Source organism: Equus asinus, chromosome 2 (assembly GCF_041296235.1).
Source record: "Equus asinus isolate D_3611 breed Donkey chromosome 2, EquAss-T2T_v2, whole genome shotgun sequence".
NCBI lineage: Eukaryota > Metazoa > Chordata > Mammalia > Perissodactyla > Equidae > Equus > Equus asinus.
Genome location: NC_091791.1, coordinates 57,296,361 through 57,321,954, shown reverse-complemented (window position 1 = coordinate 57,321,954; position 25,594 = coordinate 57,296,361). Strand labels below are relative to the sequence as shown.

General features: G+C 41.1%; 1 protein-coding gene across 3 annotated transcripts in view; it reads right to left on the bottom strand.

Moving 5' to 3' along the window:
- Positions 1-220: 220 nt before the first annotated feature.
- The window catches only part of MYPN (myopalladin), a 98,064-nt gene continuing 72,690 nt past the window's right edge, over positions 221-25,594 (bottom strand). For all 3 annotated transcript variants that reach the window (XM_014861828.3, XM_014861825.3, XM_070488782.1), the window contains 8 exons: positions 17,296-17,517; positions 15,979-16,128; positions 14,969-15,051; positions 13,637-13,763; positions 12,227-12,434; positions 10,492-10,657; positions 8,642-8,775; positions 221-5,588 (listed from right to left, as the gene is read on the bottom strand). In XM_014861828.3, coding sequence (XP_014717314.1) covers positions 5,419-5,588; positions 8,642-8,775; positions 10,492-10,657; positions 12,227-12,434; positions 13,637-13,763; positions 14,969-15,051; positions 15,979-16,128; positions 17,296-17,517 — 1,260 coding nt within the window. In that variant the 3' untranslated portion in view covers positions 221-5,418. The remainder of the gene's footprint in view (positions 5,589-8,641; positions 8,776-10,491; positions 10,658-12,226; positions 12,435-13,636; positions 13,764-14,968; positions 15,052-15,978; positions 16,129-17,295; positions 17,518-25,594) is intronic.

Here is a 25,594-nt window from a genome sequence, read left to right as displayed (position 1 = left end):
AGCTTATAAATAGCTCGTATACACAGTCCAGGAGCTCAGCTTGGAAAGTAGTTTGGGAGTGTGTGAGGAAGAGGAGGACAGGGGGAGGCTGTGATCAACAAGAACAACTTGGGTGTGTGACCCAGTCAGTTTTCTAGACCTCTCTTCATAGCCTTTTTTTTTTTTTAACTTTGCCAGGAATTCTATCAATTGGAAGTTGACAGGAGTAAGAATGCAACTGCTTTAAAAAATGCAGCACCTCTGTGAAGTTAAAAGACTCTCAGGCATTCAGAATTTGTTCAATTGGACTGCTTTCTTCTGGACAACGAGCCACGATGCATGGAACTGGAGTTAGGTTATTTTGGAGCATGAAGCATGCTGGCAGGCCGTGGGGAAGGGGTGTGAAGGGATGGGTTACAGCAGGGATTACAGAACACGGGGCACAGGGCATCTGGGGAGAAAAACATGGAACAGGGGATAGATGCAGAAAGGACCATAATCACTCCAGCTTTGACACATCATAGACACAAAAAAGGAGGGGAAAGTAGTCTTTCTTTTCCTATTGGCTGCTTTGCCTAGATCCCTGTTCTTGGGGTTATAACCCAATCTAGTGTAATAGATACTGTAACTCAGTCATGAATTAAACAGACTTCTTTTGGGTTCACTTGGGAATCTAGCATTGGGTGATGTGGATATGTGAGGAAATATATTCTGAGTTTTAAACAACAAATTTACAGTGAACATCTAGATGGCAACCCATTTATCATTTGAGGAATATCCAAATTAACCTGTTGTCACAAAAGTCAGCTTTGACTCCCCTGGGAATTATTCTCCATGCTGTCTCATTCAGACCTCTGGCTCTACCCAACTGCTTGTCTCCTAACCATTTAATTTCTCATTGGATGCCTAGAAAAGTTAAGTGAGGAATAAAATGAGAAAGATGTATTCAAACCAGTCCCACTATTTGGCAATTCAGATTAAAACCTAACTTTGCTGAAGGGTGCTATGTTTCCAAAAGGCGGTTTGGTTTGTGTGCGTGTGTGTGTGTGTGTGTGTGTGTGTAAGATTGACCTTGAGCTAACATCTGTGCCAACCTTCCTCTATTTTACGTGGGGTGCTGCGACAGCGTGGTTTGATGAGTGGTGCTGGATCTGCGCCCAGGATCCAAACCTGCGAATCCTGGGCCACAGATGTGGAGTGCACGAACTTAACCACTGCGCCACTGGCCGGCCACAAAGCAGTTTGGTTTTAATGGTATGTTTTCTTTCTCCATTTTCCCTCTGATCCCCGTTTCCATGGCTAATCAAGTTATGAAAAACCTTTAGTTGTTTGGAGAGAAGGGTACTTTTGGGATCTGGGCTGCTTTTTGAAACAAAGGGCCAGAAGAGCTGCACCGACCTCCCTCTTCCCCCAGTGCCTTTTTGCAGGTTTTTGAGCTTACTCTGGGGCCTTCATGAATGCTCTATGTTTAATGAGTGTAGAGCAAAATAGTAGGGTCTAACAAGGCTAAAGGGCGTGTTTGTTTCTACTTCCCAGGCACGCACTGCATGTGCAAAAAGGGAGGGTACGCTCTTCATCCAGGCCAACAGTATAGCCTTATGCCGTCTGCAACCCCTTTGGACCTTGCTGGGTAGCTTGTGTGATCAAATCATGGTAATAAAATGATTTTTTTCAACCTCAGCTGCTCATTGGAATCACCTGGGAAGCTTTAAAAACTACTCATGTCTGTGCCACAACCCCAGAGCTCACCGATTTGGGGTTGTGGCCTGGACATCGGGATTTTTCAAAGCTCCCCAGGAGATTGTAATGTGTAGCCGAGGTTAAGAACCACTGCTCCAAATTCAATTCACTTTGTATAAAAACACACTGACTTACATAGAATTTTTAAGTTCAATTTAGGTCGATAAATATTTATTGAGTGCTTACTCTGTATAAGGCACATGGCAAACTTCTGACACAGTCCTTACTAAGAAGTAGCTAAAATCTAGTGCAGGCAAGACTGGGCTAGTGTGAGCAGAGGGACAGGCAGGTATATAGAGGCTGTGTTTTATATAAAATACTGTACAAAGTAAACTTCTCTTCTTCCAGCCTCAAGAAATTTGCTGTAAGCTTTCAAAGAAAGTAGAATTATATTTGATTGAGGTCTGGGGGATAAGAAAATATTTCAGAGTCAGTAGCATTGGAGATGGACTGTAAGGAACAGTTAAGGTTTCCGTAGGCAGAGACTGGGGAGAGAGCCTTCCTGATGGAGGCAAAGAGTGGACTGTAGCTGGAAAGCAGGGGCTTATCTTAAATTTGCTGGTGCACTAGGTGTGTTTTCTGAGCAGCGGATGAAAAGCTTTGGGAGCATATTGACTTGCCTTGAATACCACAGGGCAGAACAGCGGGTACCTGGATTGGCTCCAAGGAGCCACGGGGGGTTTAAAATTGGGGAATGATATGATTGGAGCAGTACTTCAGGAAGAATGATCTGATGCTGAGATCCAGGCTAGATTCAAGTGGGGAGAAACAGCGGAACTAGAGGCCAGAAGACCACTTAGTCTCTTATTATGGTTGAAGTCGGAAGTACTGAGGGAAATTAAGAAAGTAATGAAAGTCTGAACTGGTGAATTGGAATGGATGGGGATGGAAAAGAAGGCCTGAATATAAAAGAAATAGTAGAGTTAGAATGAACAGGATTTGTTGATTGATTGGATAGAGGAAGCAAAAAAATGACTTGGATGCTTTTTATTTGGATAACTAGGAAAGTGATGGTGCCATTAATAGAAATCATTAAACCACGCTGAAGAATGTTTATGAAAGGGAAGATGATGAATCTGATTTTGGATACGTTGAGTCCAAATATATCCAGCGGAACTAAAATTTCTTGTATTAGTATTCCTCGTTGTAATTGAATTCCAAGAGCATTCTTAAAGCAGGGCATTGATTCGTTCAACACAGTGGCTCTCAATAAGGGGAGATCCCGTCTCCCAGGAAACATATGGCAATGGCTGGAGACACGTCGGGTGGCCTGGCCTAGAGAGACAACCAGGAGAGTGGCTGCTATGTCATTGGCATCTAGTGGGTAGAGGCCAGGGATGCTGCTAAACATCCTACAATGTGCAGGACAGTCCTCCACAACAAAGAATTATCCAGCCCAAAATGTCAATAATGCTGAGGTTGAGAAACCCTGCTTTAACAAAATCCAATAGTTCACATTTCAGGAATTTTTAGGTTTGCTATATTTTAGGTTGGACAGCTCCACCTAGTGTTCAAATATAATATTTATCTTTGTTCTGTGTTGAACACTAGACAACAGGTAAAAAATACTTAGAAAGGTAAGACATACAGAGATGAAGAATATCCTTTCTTCATCCAGACAGTTCAATAGAAGAACTGTCTAGAGTTTATACAAATAGATGTAAGAAGATTGGTGTACAACTGTGGAGAAGCAATCCTAGAATTAGAAAGTGCTCTGGTCATAAAGAGATTTCATAATAAAGTCAATAGCAAAAAGAACATTTTATAGGATGTGTTCTGTACGAAATGCATTCTGTTTCATTACAGTTGCATATATTTTTACTATTGTTCCTGCATACATGAAAAAGTAAAAAAACTAATAATTCTGTTAAATAATTGACTGAAACCTTTATTTCTTAAGAATGTAACCTCTCGCATTTTTTTCATTAAGAAATAAAGATTGAAAATAAGATGATTTTAGAGTCATGAAAAATATAGGATGAAGAGTACTGGAAACTTCTATTTGATAAAGAATAGATTTTTGCCCCGAGAAGCAGACTCTACATGCCTTGTATTTTACCTCTCCTTCTAGATTGTGAGCTCACTGAGGACGGGACTGTGTTTTATTCATATCTTTGTGTCACCCACGGTCTCCAGCATAGCATCTTATACAGAGTAGAAACACAAATTATTTTTTGAGTGAATGAATTTATTTTTATACTGGAAATCCTTGCCTTGAAGTGAAGAAAGTTTCAAGCCTTTCTAAGCAATTACTACTTGTTCGCTTGAGTAAGATGCCAGGAGAGGGTGCCTGGCTCAGAGACCACCAGAGACCTGCCCACAGGGAGTCGGAAACAGCCACCGCCAATTCATTTCACTGGTGAATCTGGAGCAAACCATGCTGTGGTGACAATTCCTAGGGCAATTTTTGCACTGCTGTGTGAATTGTAGATTCTCTTTCTACTACAAGATTCATTCATCTAACAAATATCTACTGAATGTCTACTGTGTGCTAAGCACTCATCTAGGCACTGGGGATATCGCAGTGAGTTTAAGTCTAAAAATTCCAGAAATTGAGAGGCACCAATTTTGAATTTGTGAGTTAGAATAAAGATGCATACTCCGCATTCCTCCCATTTTCTCAGCTAGCATAACATTTTCTATGTAGAAAATGCAATTTCAGTAATGATATCAAAGCAGTCCACAACTCTTAAAGACCTCTCCTTTCACAACCACTGCTTTGCTGGGGCAAGTGAAAAACAAGACTCTCCTATCACCTCTCTCCTTGTTTGCATCTCTTCCTTCCTCACTGCCTCATGCACTCCAGACTTTCGGGGAGAAGGGAGGAGCAGGAGGGTCAGTATTTTGTGGGAAGATGATGATGACTCGCGCATATATTGCAAGTGGCAATTGAAGCTAGTAGTTTTAAAAGTGACCCTGTAGAAGACTTCTTTCTGGTTGGTTTATTAACAAACTTTTAGTTCTAGAGTCTAGGGATATAATAAGTCGGAAAGAGAAACCACTCACCATCGTATCCAAAAGAAAATGGACAGACAGGCTGGTGGGGCTACAGAATAAGTGCACTGTGCAATATTGAGTGTTTCAATGAACTTTTTGCATCTCAAGCACATTTTGGCACCTTATTGTGTGGCTCAGTACACCCAGGATAAACAAATCAAAAGTGCTTCTCCACATATATGAGTTGCATCTCTAAATGCTAAGTTCAAGCTGATTTAATGAATCCACAAAAACCATTGCTATGGATGTAATCAATGAAAGGCGATGCAGACCTCCCCACTTTTCGCCTTTGCATTGTCCGCTGAGTTAGTGATACCTAAGGTCACTACTGTCTAACTCCTCTCAGCCCGAGCCTATGGCCCCTAATTGCCCCTAAAAGGGCCTAAACATCCCTAACACAGCAGGGGGCAGGGGAGCATGTTAGCTTTTTCCCAAAGCAGTGGATGGCAGCTGCATGACATCTTTGGTTCATCTGTATTGTATTCTCACTTTTTGTTGGAATCTTTAAAAGGCACAGCCCTCCATCTCTCCCTCAGCCAAGACTGCAAGAGTCCCTAGCTGACTTATTCAAAGCATTCCTTGCCACAGGTCCAGCAGCATGGGAACTTACTCAAATCCAGTTGCTTGGAAACCACCGTGTCTGGCTTGTCTTCCTTCCCCCTCCACAGTCTGCCCCCTTACACAGCAGGCACCCAGACATTCTTAAAGTTCGTCACTCTCCACTACACTCCGAGAAGAGCATGAATACACCATTGTGCTTTCCATGGAAGAGAAGGCAGAGAAAATGTCAAGTCCTTTACTGGTGAGAGATCCATAGCGACTGCCACTGGGCCGGACGGACATGGGCTGTGGGATCTGCTGGTGCCACTGGGCTGGAAAATGGACCAAATAACATGTTACAATCAAAAGAGTACAGTCTAGCAGGTACACTGCAGGAGTGCGCTCTGTCCTCACTCCAACACTCTCCGTGGCATCTTGCTAAGGCGTTGAAATGTGTCTGGGTCTGAAATGCCTCATTTGTAGAAGAGAGCCGTAAAATCTCTCCTTCCTGTTAGGAATAGGGAAACTGGGTTGGTGATCTCTTAAGCCCTAATTCCAAATCTATGATTCTAATCCAGTAAAATTTGGGACTATAAAAAGGAAGAATGGGTGACTAGTGTGATTTCTGAAAATTATTCCCTCTCGCTGACCCAGTGTGGGATCTGCCTGCCAGGGGCAGTGTAGTGAGGGCTGTAGGCTCTCAAGGGAGGGTACTTCAGAAGGTGGAGACAAGAAACCTGTGGAAGCGGAAGCCAAAAGATAGGTCCAGCCCTCTGAGAAGTCTCTACTCCACACCCTAATCACCCTAATCAGCCATAAGCAGGTTCTTATGAGTTACATCAAGAAGACTGAGAAGTAACTTATGTGCAATCAACTATGGTTCAGTGACAGACGAGTATTTATTAGTTTCCATGTTCATCAAGCATGGTCCAAAGGAGATCCTGTTTTCAGCAGACACTGTCCTTGGGCTTGAACATGGCCTGAATGAAATATCCATCGAAACCGCACAGTCCCCGCTGTTGTCTCCAACTCAGAAATTACCGAGCAGTCTTCTGATTAGTTTTCCAGGGACCTTGATGTGGAGAAGTGGGCACACCGGGTGGGAAACACTGAGGCTCTGAGTCCTGGAAAACTATGGACTCTTTCAGGTTCCCATTTGTAAATTGGTCCTTTGTTGATTTCTTTATTTTGAATTAGTTTTTCAGATGCTAAATACCTCTGAGTGAATTGATAAAATCAAATTTTGGAAGCTATAAAACTGAGGACAAGAGGCCAGCCAGGTGGCGCTGTGGTTAAGTTTGCACATTCTGCTTCAGCAGCCCGGGGTTCACGGGTTTGGATTCCGGGTGTGGACCTAAGCACCGCTTGGCAAGCCATGCTGTGGCACATGTCCCACATAAAATAGAGGAAGATGGGCACAGATGTTAGCTCAGGGCTAGTCTTCCTCAAAAAAAAAAAAAAGAAAAACACCCCAAAACTGATGACAAAACATAAAGAAATTCCACTAACAATCAGGCACTCAGTGAGGCCACTGTGAACAGCTAGTCAAGTCTCTCCCTCATGCCCTCCTCTCTTAGCCTTTCCCTGCTCTCTCTGACACCTTAACCGAGCTACTGTAATTGCTACTGTTGGAAGTCCTCCTTTCAATGAGTGGGGAACCCACTGTCCCTGTTTCTTAGGCAGGAAGTGGTGGGGCTGGGGGGGATAGGGGATTCATTTTAGCCCAAGTTCTCTATCTCTGCCTCCATCCCCAGGTCCCAACTGAGGAACTAGCGCCCCCTATTGTTGATGCTGTGGAATCAGGACAGGAGCTGGGGAGAGGTGAGCCAGGACAAATTGAAATGGGAACCCAGTCACCGGCAGGCAGGATTGGGACAAGGTTCATTAGTTTCAGGGCTTATTGGTACTGAGTTCCTTAGTTGGGGACCTGTTTCCTTCTGACATAGTGAAGTGGGCAAAATGGCTAAGGAACTTAGCCTAGATTAAGAAACATATCACTGGTCTCTCTCTCTCTCCCCACCCTCCCAGGGGAAAGTACATTAGTGTCAGCTTCCTCACAGCTGAATTTCTTTTCAAGTCCAAGGATCAGGGAAAATAACCAGAAAGCTATATATTTCCTCCAAATATTAAACCTAGAGAAAATGCCAAGCCACGGCCCCTCCTGTAGTGCTACTAAGAAAAGGGATACCTGATGTGCATCTATAAATAGCAGGGGCCTCAGGTTCTAGACAGAGTTACTCTTATTTGTTATTTTGGTTAATCATTAACCAGTATGTAATGAATAAGAAACTTATTAAGCTTACTGATTATTATTTTATTTTATTATTTACTTATTATTTATTTTTTTTGAGGAGGATTAGCCCTGAGCTAACTGCTGCCAATCCTCCTCTTTTTGCTGAGGAAGACTGCCCCTGAGCTAACATCCGTGCCCACCTTACTCTACTTTATTTGTGGGATGCCTACCACAGCATGGTTTGCCAAGCAGTGCCATGTCCTTACCCAGGATCCGAACCAGCAAACATCGGGCTGCTGAAGCGAACGTGTGCACTTAACCACTGTGCCACCAGGCCGGCCACTGATTATTTTTTTAAAAATCACCCTTCTTGGTTAAGAAATTTGTCTCCAAAAAATACCAGTTAATGTCAAAATTATAGAGGAGAGGAGTAGATTATACAAACACCTTAATAAAGGTTAAATTGTTAAATCTTGTTGAAAATTAGAAACATAGCTCAAAGGAACAATACAAACACCTGGATTTGCATCTGGCTGTAGTCGTTTAACCTCTCTGAGTCTCAGTTTCTTCAGCATTTAAGTGAGAGTAACAACAATTACAATAATCTCATGGGTTTGAAAGGATCTAAGGGTACAATTTGGTAAATTACAAGTCACTATACAAATGTCATTTGATATTATTATTATTATACAGCTCTGTATTGTTAGTCTGATTGTGGGGTTAGGGCAATAAATATTTATGGAATAATTTAACAAATGAATAGGGTCAGGAAAATTCTGCTAGGGGGAGGTCTGTCTGGGGGAAATGACAGGCAGTGAGGAGGGAGTTCCAGTGGGTGGCCCACGGCAGCAAGGAGCCGGCCTGAAGACGCTGGATGATTAGAAGCACAAGCACATGTGGGCTCTGAAGTAGCTCTAATTCCTAGTATTAGAGTCTCTCTTTTGGAAGAAGCTTAACCTCATAGTGAAACGTAAAAGTGTACAAAAGCTGTGAGGTGACTAGGATGAAATGACTTTTAAAATCCGTCCCTTAAGCACTAAAACATAATCTAACCAATTCATTTTTGGAAGCATATTGCACCTATGCTTAAAAAAAAAAGATTTTTGAGTTGCCTATGATACACAGATGTTTGACCAATGCCATTACACCTACCGTATATATCCAGCCTGGCAGTGCATGACACGATGCCTGCTTCATTCTTGGCTGACAACGTGTACCACCCAGCGTCTGATTTCTTGGCTGGCTGGATGAGGAGGCAGACATAACCTGTTGCGTCCTGGTGCATACTGAAGAAAAGAAAGAATATATTCATATTGTATTTGGGGACAGAAACAGCCTTGTCGAGTTTAGGGCTCAGGGGAACTCTTGGGGCAAGTGGAGCAATGCTGTGCTCCCCTCCTGTCCCTGCCCCTAGGGAGAGGACAGGGCACTCAGCTTAAGGCAAATATCAAAGGCAAACTTGAAGGTGAAAAGAAGTCACAAAAGAGCAGCAGTGAACCTGATGAGGCCGAGGTGAGGGTTGACAGCCAAGGCTGAGGCCTGCTCTTGCCCTCCCCACTGCTCCAACTCTCCTGGAGTTGTACTCCTCCACCAGGGGGATTACCACTCGTCACAACCAAAGTCCAGAAAAATCTCTTTTCCAGACGAGGTTGGAAATTTCAACAGAACTTTGTTAGGAAGCTGTGGGAATGGAGACCAAAACGAGAGCCCAGGGAGAGACGAACTGTGAGCGGGCAGGGGGTTATTTCTTAGTGTAACCGACTGGGCATTCAGCATTCCGTAATACAGTTCAGGAGCAAATCAGCATGCTCCCTTCTGTTTTCTTTACGTCAGTAGTTCTCAACCTTGGCTGCATATTGCAGTCCTGATAATTACACCAGAATTTCAGCCTGGGTTTAACATGCTGCGTCAATTTAGACTGAAGTGTTAACTCAAGAACATTTCTGCTCTTGCCTAAGTTTTACCAGAGAAAAATCCTGACCTATATATACATAGCCTTCTTAGATGAGAAAATTCTGCAAAACCTGATAGCTACAACATCCTCTGGCACAAATTCAGTTTACTGTGAAGAAGTAATTCTCAGTGGAAATTTTTGTACACAAGCTACCTTTGTTTGCTTGCCCCCTTGTGGCATAAAACCCAAATGACAAAGAAATAAGATTGGTTAAGGGCCATCAAGGGGGGCACCCACTTTAAGAAACTGGATCCTTAAAGTTACTTTAAAAATAACCACGTAGTGATGGCTGGAGAAGGAGTATAACTGCCTTACTGTTTTGTTTTGCTTTATCCTATTTTAACTTTTTACTGTCAGAGGTTTTCTGGGTACTTATATTACTGAAGACACATGACAAAAAATAGGAGGATCTCCATAAATTTCTCATACATTTTTTAAACTTAAAAATTAAGCTTTTAAGGGGCTGGCCCCATGGCCTAGTGGTTAAGTTTGGTGAGCTCGCTTCCCAGGCGTGGACCCATACCACTCATTGGCAGCCGTGCTGAGATGGCAACCCACATACAAAATAGAGGAAGATGTGCATAGATGTTAATACAGGGAAAATTTTCCTCATCAGGAAAAAAAAAAATTAAGGTTTTGGGCCAGCCTCAGCAGCCTAGTGTTAAAGTTTCGCATGCCACTGCTTTGGCGGGCTGGGTTCGGTTCCCGGGCACAGACCTACACCACTCATTTGCCAATGGCCATGCTGTGGCAGCAGCTCACATACAAAAAGGAAGATTGGCAACAGATGTTAGCTCAGGGTGAATATTCCTCAGAAAAAAATTTTTTTTTTAAATTAAGCTTTTAAAACTGTGGGACATTCATACAATAGACTACCCTTCAACAACAAAAAGGAATAGATTCTTGATATACACAATAACATTGATGAAACTCAAGTGCATTATGCTAAATGAAAGAAGGCAGATTCCAAAGGCTACAGACTCAGTTGGGGGGTCCAAGAAGCCCCACTAAGCTTGGAAGTGCCTTTGAACATGGATGGGGGCTGTACCTGATCCTCTCTCTGGTGAAAGGGATGGTCTCATTGTCTTTCTTCCAGTAGAACACAGGTGGTGGCATGCCTATCACACGGCACTCCAGCCTCACCGGGTGCCCTTCGGGAACCCCGCTGTTCTGCAGTTTCTCCAGGATAACCGGCGCTTTCTTCACCTCTTTGGCTGAATGAGAGAAGAATAGTTCTACTTTGACTAGTAAGTGCCTTGGGGTTCATGCCTCAGACTCATTATGGTTCTGGAGTTTAGTGGAGCGGGCCCCCACCCACCTTACCGCCTCTTCAGAACACTTCCCAGGCCTCAAAGTGAAGATCACTGGCTTGATAAAAGCTCCAGAAATGATTAAAAAAGAAATGAAGAGACTGTCTGCATGTCTTATGAGAGATGACACTCAAGGACCTGGGTCCCACACAGAGGATGCAAATGGTAGGTGTGGAATTTAAAGAGTTTCTTTCATTGCTCAGCAGTCAATTTTGAGGAATAATACATTTTATGTACTGAATGTATCCTTTCTCTTTTTTAGAGGACTTTATTTTGAGGAAGATATATTAATTTTTCCTCAACTTTTTATTTTAAAAGAGTTTATAGCTACAGAAAATTTGAAAGAAGTATACTATTTTTTTAAAAAAATATGAATTATGCTTCCCAAGCAGGCATTTTTGTTCTGGCCAGAACCAATTAAGGCAAAGATACCTCATATTTCAGAGATCCAGAGTCAATATTTTATTAAAATAGTGGGAAAAAAGTAAAAGCTGGCAATCAATATATGCTTACACAATGAGCTTTTCCTAGTCTATTGGTAAGAGGAAATTAAGAGTGAGAAAAAGAAAAAGATATATGGGGGAAACAGCCACTGGCCTCTAGCGAGGATTAGCATGCTGGTCACCCTGATTTCCTTTAGGTGCCACACATGGGAGAAAGCCTAGCACTAGAATTCGTATATTCAGAAGTCTAATTCTGGCTCTACTACTGCCCCCAGGTGATGGTGACTTCTGTCCTTGTTGGTAGGCATTACAGCATTTTGTTCACATCATTTTATAAGGTGAAGGTTCATTAGTTTAGTTATCAACTCAACATTTGTTGAGCACCTTCCGTGTTCCAGGCACTGAGTCAGACACCAGAGATACACAGAAGAACAAGTCAGAATCTCTGACCTTAGAAGCTCATAGTTTCCTCAGGGAGGCAAAGGAGTAAACAATTACACAGAAGGCCGTAAGTGCTCTAAAAGTCTCTCCTTTTCTAAGTGCTAAGGAAACAGAGGAGGATGCCTGATGGATCCACTGTGCCTTGGTGGTGACCTTTGGATTAAGCCTTTGACGATGAGTAGGAGGTTGCTAGGCAAAGAAGGCCATTCCAGGTAGAGGAATCACGGATGCAAAGGCGTGGAAGCTTGGGGTCGGGGCAGAGCTTAGTGTGTTCCAAGGGTGATGAACTGCAGGGCAAATGACTTGAAGTCAGTGATAATCAATCGATTAATTGATTAATTAACTATTACAAATTACAATGACTCCTACTTATTGCATGCATAATATGCACAAGGTACCATATTATGTTTTTAGCTTACTAATTTGTTTTTGAAAGCAATGTAGGAAATATGGCCCTTACTACAGGGAAGGGAAAAATGAAGTTAGACTTGGTGGGGCAAAGCACTAAGGAATTCTTTCAGACGCTCTGCATACTTGGGCAATAACTTTGGAGGGGGTTATGTTTAGGGGTCCCAGCAGCAAACCTCACCTACTACAGTGAGCTCCAGACTGAAGGAATTCTGTCCGGTTTTGTTGGTAGCAACGCATGTATAGGTCCCTGCATCGCGTTGAGTGAGTGGGTCAATGAGCAGAGAGTGGACTCCGGTCTCCCTGACCAGCATCTTGTGGGAGGCATCTGGTAGCACAGGTTGGCCATTGAGCAGCCACGTCAGCTCTGGGGGTGGTAAGCCACTCACCTAATAAACAACAGGACAGCTGAGGCAAATGACAGACTGATGACAGGAAGATTTATTTGGTGGCTGAATTCTTCATCCTTGTCTGGCACCAAACAGACAGTGAGAGAAAATATGGGGTGGTAAAAAACCTCTCTGTGGGGGCATCAGGACAAGAGGGGTCTGAATTTAAACTGTTTAGTATTTTGACCCCAATTCAGGTCATGATTATATTCTAGATTAGAATAAATGACAATTAAAAAGCTAAATAGATTGATAACATAGGCCTGCAGTGTCAGTTTCAGAGATGATATTTGCTTACATACCTAATAAGCAAGAGGTCGCCAAAAAAAAGCAGACATTAAGCCAATGTTCTCAAACCTTGCTGTGTATATAATTACAGGAGGAGTATTTGACAATCCCAATGCCCACTGACTGTATTAAATCAGAACCTCTGGGGACGGGACCCATGGGTATCTTTTAGGGTTTGGGGTAGAAGAAGTAACGGTCAGTCCTGAATATTGTTTAGGTGGCCACTGGGAGAACGAGAACCACTTAGAGAACTGGACTCATACATGCTTAACCTCAAGCTGTTACTAATTTGCGTCTAAATTTCCCTTAGCATTCTGCATCTTTGTCTGGGGCAGAAGGGGTGACTTAAGTTTCTCTTCATGCTGAGAGATATCCACACTGCTCAACTGAACCTAGTTTCTGGTCAAAGACTCGGAACGTAGAACAGCTAAAGGAGATGGATGCTGATTAGGATGAGAAACCAGCTTCTGTTTTCATAAATTGCCCTGGAGCCATTTTTTCATGACTGTAATTCTTCCAAAGGCTATGCCTCAAAGCAATTCACTCCAAGGACGTGAAAATCACACCTTTGGCTTTACAGTAATAAAGACTTTCCAGGCTCCATATGGAAAATGTCTGAATTGTATCACCTTTCTGGTTGTCTTTTACGAGTGCAGAGTTAACTTCATAGAGAACCAATGTAATTTTTATTAAGATATAAACACAAAAATGTCATGAAATCCTTTCGTCTGGTATTAAGTGGTCCAAAAGGGCCTTGTGGGAAAAAAGTGATCTTTCTCCCTTCCCCAGTGCTCCTTTCCTTGAAAAAAAACCCAAACCAAACAAACCATAAAACAAATAAAAATAAGTGCAAACAAATAAACCAGTATAAAATATGAACAGATCTGGAGCCAAGGATGGGTGCTAGAGTCTACCTTACAGTCCAGCCGACAGAGGCGCCCCTCGTGAGCCACCAGATCCCCAGGAGCCTGCAGGAAATGTGGTCGGAAAAAGCGCTCCTGCAGGGGCTCTTTGTCTCTTTCTTGCACTCGGGACCTTCCTCTATAACAACAAGCATGTTCAGGAATTAAACGTAGAAACTAATTTACAAACTTACGACAGTAGGCATTTAGGCACAGCTATAGGGCCCAGAGAACAGATATTTTTTTGTGGGGGGAGAGAAAGGAGGTTGCTAGACCAAACAAATAATAATACAAATAGTAAATAATAAATAATGATGTAAAACACAAAGTGGTAAGCATCTCCTACACTGCAGGATTATCTTGTGAGATCTGAAATCCAATAAACAGGCTTTAGCTTCTTTCTCTCTGAAGTCATTCTGGGTTAAGTGGCTCAGCGCCCCTTATCTTGGGTTGACCAGTTGTTCAAAAGTTTCAAAATAAACAAATAAATCAGTATTCAATCTGAACCGCAAAGAAGAGCCAAAAGCAAAGTCCTGTTTATTACCCAGAACAAGGCAGTGATAATCCCTGTGTCTGTGAGTAATAGAATTTAACCTGGCTAATAAATTATGGCAGACCGTTAGAGATGATCATGAACTAAAACTGGTTAAAACCGACCAACAGTAACAGCTGCTCTTGAAAAAGAAACAACAAAATGAAGATGAAAGTATAGTTGCAATGATGGTGAAATACTGTATCTGAAACGTGGGTCTCTATTTTTGTTCCTTTGGTAAGTCAAATTCAATTCATCCACGTCAGCAACTGTGGAATGCTTTGCTAAGGCTTTGTGGCACCACAAGACTCAAGAGAAAGCCAGGCTCTTTTTTCTTAGTGGTTAGTAAAACCAGAGAGGAAGAAAGCCAGTTACTATATTGGAGACAACCACAACCAAAATATTTGATCTATATACACATAACCGTTAATGGCTTCTGTTTCATTAAAGAAAAGATGGTAATTTAATTCAAAGAGTCCAATTTAGATATTATGTGCACAGGTGCTACTGACGGTTGCAAATTTTGAACCATTAAAATTGTGCCGTAGATCCGTGCTGCCCAAATTCAGTGTGCTTATGAATCACCTGGGGATCTTATTAAAATTCTGATTCTGATTTAAATTAAGATTCTGATTCAGAAGGTCTGGGGTGGGGCTTGGGATTCTGTATTTGCCACAAGTTCTCAAGTGATGCTGATGTTGCAGGGGGAGGGCTACCCTTAAGCAACAATCTGTGAACTCAATACTTCGGTGCACATTGTGAGGGATGGATGCTTGGGAGAGACTAGAGGGGGAGATTCTTATTGTCTTTACCTGTGAGACTGACCAGCGGATGTTAGTCGACTGCGAATGGGCAAACCTTGTACCATCAAGTGGCCAGAACAGCTGATTCTCCCCTGAAAAAACAGAAAAGGAATGAGATTCAATAAGAATTCCACATTTTTTCAATTTATATAAATTTTTCTGGACTTGAACATTATGAAGCTTTTGGCTAACTATTATGAGTTTTTCTTTGGATCAGGGGATGAAAACAATATAATGTGACTTCTTAAATAACTGTTAGTATTCCAGGGGGAAGGATTTTTAAGAATATTGTGATGACTTTCATTTTTAAGCTGAGAAAAGAACAGAGCACAAATGTAAAAAAATTTGAATTATTGTGAACTTAACCTTATCTGCAGCCACATGCAGAGATCATGGCCAACTATTTTTATACTTTACTCAATAGAGATTATCTTCAAAACTAACAAACATTTTAATAGGAAGAGTGGGCGAGATTAGAAATTATGGTTTTGTACTTCCTATTTAACAGTAGTGGAAGATATTTTATTCTGCCATATCTTTTAGGGGAATTTTAAGTCTTGATCTCATTCAGAAAAGCAAAGTAAAAGATTATGACTTTCTAATTTTTACCAACAAAAAAAAAGGACCATATGAGTTTGAGGGATAGTCACAAGCCTTTATAAAGTAATTTGCTTATTCTCAAAAGAACAAAAATAAGAAATCATTCTTTGATAGAATGACTTATTGACTTTTCAAGAAAGTCAATGAATTGATAAACACAAGATTTAGCCCAAGAGATCTGGGACATAAGGAAGAAATACTACTAATGTCCTTTGACAAAGGCTGAAGATTTGAGAGATCCATCAGTGTCTAACTGATCTTTTAAGCTGTGATACTGTGCTCTCACTACACACAATCACAATGCTTCTCATTCATTTTCCTCAGCAATCCTTAGTAACTCGCACTTCTCAAGGTCTCATTCACAACATCTACTGCTCCTTCCTCCGAGTGCAGCACAGCGCAGAGCCCTGTGTCTCCACCTGGGGGTTGGCAGCCATGATGGTGTAGTTGCCATCGTCATCGCTGGTGGTAGATTCAATGTGCAGAGAACATGTCCCATCTTCTTCTCGCCTCATTTTGCAATGCCCATTTCTCTTTGAAATCTGCTTCCCATCTTTGAACCAGTAAACCTGAAATGAAAGATGATCAAGGGAATATACACTGTTCTGTCTATCTTTAGAGGGAAATGAAGTAGGGAGTAAAGTGAGGCAAGGGCTGATTGCCATCTCTACAGGTGACCCATCCCTTATAAAGTACTTAGAAAAAAGTGATAAAAATGGCAGTATAATATGCTCCTCCGCTTGTACACATACAATGTTTAAGTCAAAAATTCTACAAAATTTAGGATCGAGATAAAGCTTTTGCCTATTTTTATTGTACTTCATAATTACTTAAAAAACCACCCTAAGGACCAGACATGTCTTCAAAGCCAAAATAATGAAAACCAAGAGCTGAATCTTTTCCCTTCATCCTGTTTACAAGCTTAAGTCTTCTGTAGTCACAGAGTCTCAGGTCCTAGAATAGCCCACCTTGCTTGAAAAGGTAGTTTGGTTTATTATACCAAGTGGAATGAAGCCAGGATTCACTCAACTAAATTTCTCATCTGGCTAAAATTTAAATAAATATATTTTCCAGATTAAGTTCTGCATGTATCAAGGAGATTTCTCAAAGACAGGAGGAGAGAAAGTACTGGCTGCAGCTGCCGTCCTCTACATTTCCTGGTTACCTAACTATACGTGATAACGCCACGGCTAACGTTTGTGAGAGCAGAGTGGAGAGATTCTCTGCCGCAGCCGCACTATCAATCCTTCTCTCAGCTGACTGCCAGAAAATCTGGTGACTCATAAGATTTTTCAGCAGCCAGTGATAATGACATGACATTTTCAGCATTTACCAACCTAAGAGTAATGATACAAATATAGTTCACTTTGTACAACAACAGGAACTGTGTGAATATTCAATAGATGTTAAATAGGAACAAAAATATCAATTTGGTGAGTTTGATGGCTGACAGAATCAATAGCCCAAAATAGAAGATCATGACTAAGAAGTTTATTTTAAGCTTTTATTAAAATTCTAACACCCATAAGTCTGATTTATTTCTGGCCTGACTATTTAACAATCCTATTCCTGAGTGTCTCTTTTTTCAGTTAAATTATCTGGGCTTTGTCAATTTTCTGTTATTGGTTTTCATTCTCTCTGTAGATGCTTCACTAGGGTCTGATAAGACTTTCCTGAAGGTGCTGTCTACAGTCCTGCACAGTTGGTCGGCCAGCTGGCTAGTCATCTTCCCCTACCTTTGGAACAGGTATCCCAACAATTTTGCAGGTGAATGTGACTGGAGAGCCTTCTGTGACACGGAAGTGCTTGAGTCTTTTGTCAAAGATGGGAGCAATACACTTGCCCGTGGGGATCTCGTCATGTTGGATTTCATCATCTGATTCATCAACAGGGGTACGTTCCAAACGAAACTCTATTTCATTCATCAGCCTCTGCTCAAAGCTTGAAATTTTGTACTCCTGTCAAAATGGCAAACATGTTTCAATTTCAATTTTTATAGGTGAGGAAGAAGTTGTCTATCAGTATAACTTGAGGATGCAACTCATTTTTAAGACTCAGATGTTAGATTTATATCACAAAACTCAAATAAACCAGGCATGTTCCATTTCCAGTTCCTCACCATGGAGCACTAAAGGTGATTTCAGTGTCTCTACTATAATCCCAAACTGCCTTAGTGAATCCTGATTCCTCACCTTGAGCATGGAGCCCCAGTAGAATCCTGTAGGGAATGGAATGAAGATGGAATGTAATTTCCATAACTATTATTCATGTCCATTTCAATATGTAGAACCGCCCATATGGTATCTTGGCAAAGCTACTCTGAACTGCATTCTGATGCATGCCTGCATCACCAACTTCCGGTCTCTACCGGACATTCCCATCTGCATGCTTGAGGGGAGCCTGTCTTGAACAGATCTCCCTTGACCTCACATTCACCTCCATTGCATCTCTCTGCTCCCCTCACAACTAAACTATTTCAAATAATTTTCTCTTGTTATGGGATCATTGCCTTGTTGCCTGTTCTCTCACAAACATACTCCAATTAGGTTTGTGTTCTCACCGTTCCACCAACATTACTATTATCAGGGTCTCCAAATTTGCCATATCCTGTTGTCACTTATCCGTTCTTACTTTACCTGACCTCTCAGCAGCATTAGACACAGATGGCTACTGTCTTCTTTTTGAAACATTTTCTTCTCTTGGTTTTCATGACACCAAACTGGTTTTCCTTCTCTTTCTCTAGCTGCTCCTTTTCAGTCTCCTTTGCTAGCTCCTAATCCTAGGTAGGTGATCTCATCCAGTCTCATAGCTTGAGATACCTTCTGTGTGCTGATGACTCCAAATCCACATCTCCAAGCCTGATCTTTCCCCAGAACTCATATACCCAATGGTCCACTCTACATCTTGGGAGTCATATACCAACGATTTACTCTACATCATGGTGTGGGTGCCCAATAGGCATCTCAAACTTAGCATGGTCCAAACACGACACACTTGATGTCTGTCCCCCAGAGATGCTGCTACCCTGCTCACCCTCATCTCAGGAAATGGCGCCACTATTCATCCATTAAAATTTCTTAATGGTTACTCTCAATTTCTATACTTATCACAAGGTGGAGAGGTGATAGCTTTCAGACTGCCACAGGGCCTCAGACCACACTTTGAGTGTACCGAGTTAAACCCTAAATCTAGTACTTAGCCCGAATTCCTCTCTCTCTCCCTGCCGTATGCTATCAAGCTTAAACGTCATCTCGCCAAAGCAGCCTTCCCAGGCCACTTCATCTCAAGTAACTCTCCATTCTAATTCTCTACATAGTACCGGTTGCTATCTAGTATTTTTCTTGTTTGTTTATTGATTGAATATTTCTCAACATTAGAATGTTAGCTCCACAAGGGCTGAGATTTTCTTTATCTTGCTCCCCACTATATCAACAATACGTGGAATATTGAATGCCTGACTCATGGCAGGCACTCAATGACTAACTGAAGAATGAGTGAATACTAGAATGATATGGGGGCAATCACTTATTCCAACACTACCACATCTTTAAGGAATCTGGAGCCAAGTGCTTGGGGTGAGGGTGAGACCTCTGGTTAAACTTGTGACTCTAGTGAACCATAATTTTATAATTTAGGTGGGCTCCATGGAAATGGTACCTGAATGCCACTGACATGGAATTTGGAAGCACACAGGATTCATATGGTGTGTTCTCAAGCTATTAAATCACATTACTCATGTCTTCTAGTTATTGTCTTATGCATATTATCACCTGAATTTGTGTAGAATTGGAACTTAGAAAACACAGAAACCAACAATTTCTTGGTTTTAGTTTCTTGGAACCAATCATAAATCTGTCCCTCTCAGACACGTCTCACACTGGGTAGGCAAAAAAAATCCACAGCTCTTTTGGGGTAGAAAAAATGATTAATCTCCAGTTAAGCTTATTAATTTTTAATCAGGTAATTGAAACCAGTTAAAGTAACAAATTATTCACTTCTACTAAGTTGAAACCTAATTTAGTTTAAAAGTGCTAAGACTTTTCTACATTATAGAATTTTTACAAAGTCAATAATTAGAGCTTCCAACTAGCCACCTATTAGGTTGGACTATACGAAATTGCCATTTTTTTGTGGGTCAAAAATGGTAGAATATAACCAATTTCATATGATTCAACCTAACATTTTCCATAGATATATTCAGAAGATCCCAAAAATTTGAAATATTTTGTAGTCTTTTCAGTTTAAATTTTTCTTCTTTGTTGAATTGCATTCATGCTTCCAAATTGGCATTATTTTTCCTTTTTACAAATTTGTTTATTTTTTGGGATGTGTAGGAGTAAAACCGAAGAGTTATTTTATTCCTTTACCATATGAGGTAGGTTCTAAATGGTAGCTTTATTACTTTGAAAATTACATTCATAAAGAATAATTCACATAGTTCTCAGACCTCGCACACAGATCCTAGAGTTCAGGGAACTCCAGACTTTTCGTGAGGGTGGCAGGAGGTCCTGGCCGTCTATGGTTTCTCAGCTTGTTTCATTTAAGGCTCCCAATTCCCAGTCCGTTCCATGCCGCCTCTAGCCGCTATTTTAATGGGGTCCTTGCTCCAAGCTAAAGAACTTTCTCTGCAGCTTCTCCTACTACATGACAGGTGAGGGCTGGTAAATTCCTCTCTAATTACATTGTCGGAGTTATTATAGGGGGAGATGAATTCCTGAAATTCTATATTGAAAGTATGAACTAATTTTTCCAAAGAAGTGTTATTATACATGGTGGTGAGCTCTGATTACACCTATACTTCAGGAGTGTGATGAGTGATATTCATAAGGGTTTTAAGTGCCTGCCTGAGAATATAAATACCACATTGTCTCTAGGTATTCCAAACAGCTAATTTTAGGAACTTGACTTTATCAAGTTGGGGCCTGATTTTACAGAATTTATAAACGTTTGAATTGATTTAGCCAAAGGGACTACAGAAACAATATGATGAAAATATGCACATTTTGTTTCACCATAAATGTATACATATTAGTTATATATTTATTATTTTACCAGTACTACAGATTGGGAGGTAATGAGAATAGAAAATTCAGTGAGTTATTTAAAATATACAGTTCATAACTAGGTACTAAGGATACAGCTGTAACCAGATTTTTTTTTTTTTTTTTTGCAGGGGAAGATTTGCCCTAAGCTAACATCTGTTGCCAGTCTTCCTTCTTTTTCTAGAGCCCCACACCCTGCCAAAGCCCCAGTACGTAGTTGTGTATAGTTGTATGTTCTTCTGGTTCTTCTCTGTGAGCTGCTGTCACAGCATGGCTACTGACAGACGAGTGGTGTGGTTCCACACTCAGGAACCAAACCTGGGCCGCCAAAGCAGAGCACACTGAACTTAACCACTAGGCCATCAGGGCTGGCTCTGTAACCAGATCTTAACTGGAAGTTTCTATTGAGGCATCAAGATGGACTAGATATGAGAAAACAAATGATGTAGGAGACAAACTACCTTCCAGATATTTCAAAGCAGGTGCTTAAGGACACGTTAAGTGATTTAAATCCCTCACCTCCATCAGAGATACAAGTCAGGAGAGAGGAGATCCAGCGAGAGGACTTTGGAGAGAAATGCTAATGTCTATGAGTCTCCTACCTCCACGTCCAGCCCCAGGGTACCTGCTTTTCACCTCGTGTCTAGCCAGGGAAATTATATAAACCCATTTGGAGAGCTTGCTGTCCTTCCACATTGTGTTGGTGTCTGACTCCTGCCTAAGAAATCTAGAGTGAGGGGCGAGGCAGCTTTTTGCTGGTGGGCAAGCTGAAGGCTGCTTTGGGTAGCCTGTACTCCTTCTGCATTGTGTCAGGGCAGAGGACCTGTGATGGTTCCTGTCATGCCTGCATGGGCCACATACAAGACAAAGCCAGTGTGGGGTCAGTTTTATTTCTCCATGGCTGGGAAAGGAAGGAGTCAGGAACAGCAGTTAGTGAGGTGGGGGAGAAGGGAGCAAAAAAGAGAGAAGTTGGCCATACTTCCCTTCCTGGCTTTAGGTTCACCATTTGCAGCAGTCCCTGGGGTGTAGGGTGCTAATGGGGGTGTTCGTGTGGGGGGTTTTATTTTTGAATAAGGATTGGAGTCTTGATTACTACAAGGGCTGGAAACCATAGAGCTTTTTATGAACGAAAAATGGCCAAAATGTTGCCGTGGTTTTCTTTTTTTGCTGAGGAAGATTCGCCTTGAACTAACATCTGCTGCCAATCTTCCTCTTTTTTGTATGTGAGCTGCCCCCACAGCATGACCACTGACAGACGAGTGGTGTAGGTCTGTATCCAGGAACTGCACCTGGGCCGCCGAAGCAGAGCAGACTGAAATTAACCACTAGGCGACTGGGGCTGGCCCCAAAATGGTTTCGAGATTGCCAGGAACAGGAGAAGAAATTAGTCCCATTGGATAAATAAATGGTTAATGGGAGAAAAAATAAAAATTCTTTTTATACATATTTGTTTAATGTACCAGTTATATGACATAATGTATAAATTGCAGGTGAACAACAAAATAAGAAGACTGTAGATCAAGGAGTTTCCATGAAAGATTTCATAAAATATTTGGGAAATTGAATGTCAGGAACAAGGAAACCATGCAACTGTGTGGCAGGGATATATGGCCTGTCACTAAAGCACTGAATCTTTACATCTGAGTTGTTGACAAAGTGTACACCATCCCCCAAACAGGAATTTATGTTTTTTATAGTCCTTTGCAACTAAGAGTTGGTTATTCCAAGGATGATTACCCCTATTACATAAATCAAGGTTGTCATTCCAAATTATGACTGATGGGACTCAGACTTTGTGAGGGAATTTGCAAACTCAAGCAATATGTTTCAGTTAAATTGGGAGGTGCTTTCTGCACTGTTCTGCACAAAGGCTGCACTACTGATCCACTGTGAGCGGATGCACACTTTGAATTTCCAGAACTGGGTTTACGCTGCATTCTGCACTCTCCCTTGCCTTTTTCCCTTTGTGAGTAAAAGCGGGAGTTTCAGCATCAGCTGCCCGTAGGTGATATCAGTGCTCAAAGGAGAGAATATTTTTTGTGTGCAAATCTGGCCTGTATGGCAATCAAATCAATGACATATGACCCATACTTCCCAGGCTTATGTTAAAGACCTTAAGTGAAAGTGAATTGCATAGAATTTTAGTTGCTCTACGAAAGAAAATGAAAAGCTGAAAAAAATATTTCAGAAGACTATGCCACTTGGAAATATCATTCTGTTTTTTTCTTTAAAGATAATCCTCTTAAGGCTGATGATGTGACAACTTGAGACATTTGACTTCTAGGACACATCTGCAGAAATTTTCTTCAATTTGGAGAGTGCTTTCCTTTTTCTGAGAACCACAGGGTAATGACACATCCCAATCAGATATGGCATTTCCAAGGCTCTGGATTTCCAGAATGTGGGCCATCATCCAACACTCACTGCCCTCAGCTCACTGCTGGCTTTCTCTACTCAAGGTTCTGAGTCTGGGCTTAGGGCTCAGATAATCAAATAGAATCAAACCAGTTGGAAGAGGCTGCTCAAAGGGGTCCCAAAAAACTCTGAGTACGATGTTCACTCGAGAAAGACTTATGTGTTAAAGAAAGTGTTCTCCTTCGTTCCAAGGATAGCCACAGTCTGGAGAGCAGATAAAAGATGCCTAGATAAACTTGGAGGTGAACATATATAGAGGATGTCTTCTTTTACTATTTATCTAATAATTACATGCTACTTTCAATAGAAAGAACAGGGCTTCATTGCCTGCCCGCTGTCTCTGTTGTCAAATTCTTAGTAAGCACCTACTATGTGCTAAATACTATGAGAGGCAAGAAGGATACAACATTTTATAAAACACAGACTTTACCTTCAAGGAGGTTGCATAAAAATACTTTAAATCCAAATTTTGTCCTTAAGAATAAATAATTGCTAAAAGATACACAGATTTACTTTACACTTAAATGTTCAGTTAACACCAGAGTTTAGATTAATTTCAGTGTCTTTTTGAAAGTTTTCATCTTTTTAATCAGTTGATTAAAATAGATTGCTACCATAGCAAGCAGTATCCATAATTAGGTATAATCAGAAGATATATAGTCAAATGAGATATTTTCCATAGATAAGCAACAAATCCAAATTTTTCTACTTGGTCAAAAGTTTCAGTATCCTATCTGTAAATAGTGTAAATCCCAAAGTTGTGTGTTAATTCAGCAAATATTCACTGAACACCTACATGACAAGGATTAGCTTGTGACTAGCATCCTGGGTGTGGCCAGGGAGACGACATTGTTCCCCTAACCAGCGGACATCACTGTTCCCCTAACCAGGGTTCTACACACCCAAGGCGTGCAACGTAAGGCCCATGGCTGTGTGGAAGACTTACTAGAAAAGGAATGAATGGCAAGACTATTTGCCCACAAGAGAGGATTTTCATAAAGGATTCATGGTAAGAGATGAAAGAGGTAAGATTTAAATGGAGGAAATGACTAAGCGGCTGAGAGAAGAAGGGGATTAGAGGAACAAAAGGCAGACCAAGAATTACGTACTTCTTTCCCCCTCCATCGTACATGGCAGTATCTTGGAACCACAGACAGTTTTAAAAAGCATTCATTTTAAAAAAGGGAAGGAGGAGCAGAATAAACAGATGGGAAGGTTTCCGGAGAAATGAGGTCAAGGAGGAAAGTTGAAATAGGACATTAAATGTGTGTGTGTGTGTGTGTGTGTGTGAGTGAGTGTAGATTGAGAAATTAACAGTCAACAAATATTTACTGGGTGCAGAAGATCGTGCAAAGTCACGTGTGAATTAGAATCGCTGGTCATGATGGCTCCATTACATGCTGTGATCCTGGGTTCCTTTGACCTCTCAGACTCACCTTGCTAACCTAAACCATTTAAATTTTATTGCTGTCCAATGAAGATCCACTGGGGGTGAATGATTTTCTTCAAAATAAGAAATGATGCATCCTAAAATGTTGAAATCGGTTGCCTTTCTCTTGGCTTATCCCGAACCCAAAGAAACTTCGTTGTCAGTTTAGAAAGCTAAGAATTTTAGTCAATATGAACATCTGAAGGGATGATACCTTTATATTTCACAAAGTCTTAAGAATCAAAAAACAAGTGTTAATTGCTAATTGAAAATGTTATATGAAACGAGTAAGAGGATCAAGGTTGTAATGAAATATTACAACAGGGAAATACAAAGTGGGAGATATATCAAAGAAAACTCATTTTCTAAAGCATAATTTATAAGTTTGAGTTCTGGGGAGGAAATGGTTTATAGTCAGTAATACTCATTGTTTAAGGACTTCTGATTTATTTTCATGCTCAGTGTAATGTGGTGATGCTAGACCATATAAATGTTCTAGGATGATTACTACTCTTCATTTTCTTAGGACTAAGATAGGGCAAGAGTTCAACTTTCTGGACCTAAAAGTTTTCAAAGCAAAATAAAGCAAAACAAAGGCGTACTCTTCAGAAGGAATCATTTACTTTCCCCTGTAATGTGGGAGCTATTACGAAAATGAGAAAATAGATTATTTTGATTCCTGTGTCCTCAGACTGCAGGTATAGATGGCTATCAATACACGTGCTTTTTATGATTGTTCTCCACTTTTCTATTGTTCTTACACTTTTCTAAGCAAATTTGCTTCTTCCTAACTTCACCAACAGGCCATAGTACGTTTTAGACAGTTCTTCATGACATTTCACTATCATTTCTCAAGGCAGCAATGGACAAAACAATATTATAATATGGTCATTGTTTTATTCCTCAAAACCAATATCTCCCAACCTAAGGCAAGCATTCCATCTCAGACAGCTCCTTAGTTTTCTGAACTGCATTTATGCAGCTTGGCTTTCATTATCCATGACAAGGTTGCTGTCTGAGACCAATTCTGTAATCAATGCATCATAATTCTCAGAATAGTAACTCTCAGAACAACAGTGATGCATGTCACAAATATTCAGATGGAGAGGATTGAGATAATTTTTGAGACTGCTCCCAGTTCCTGCTATT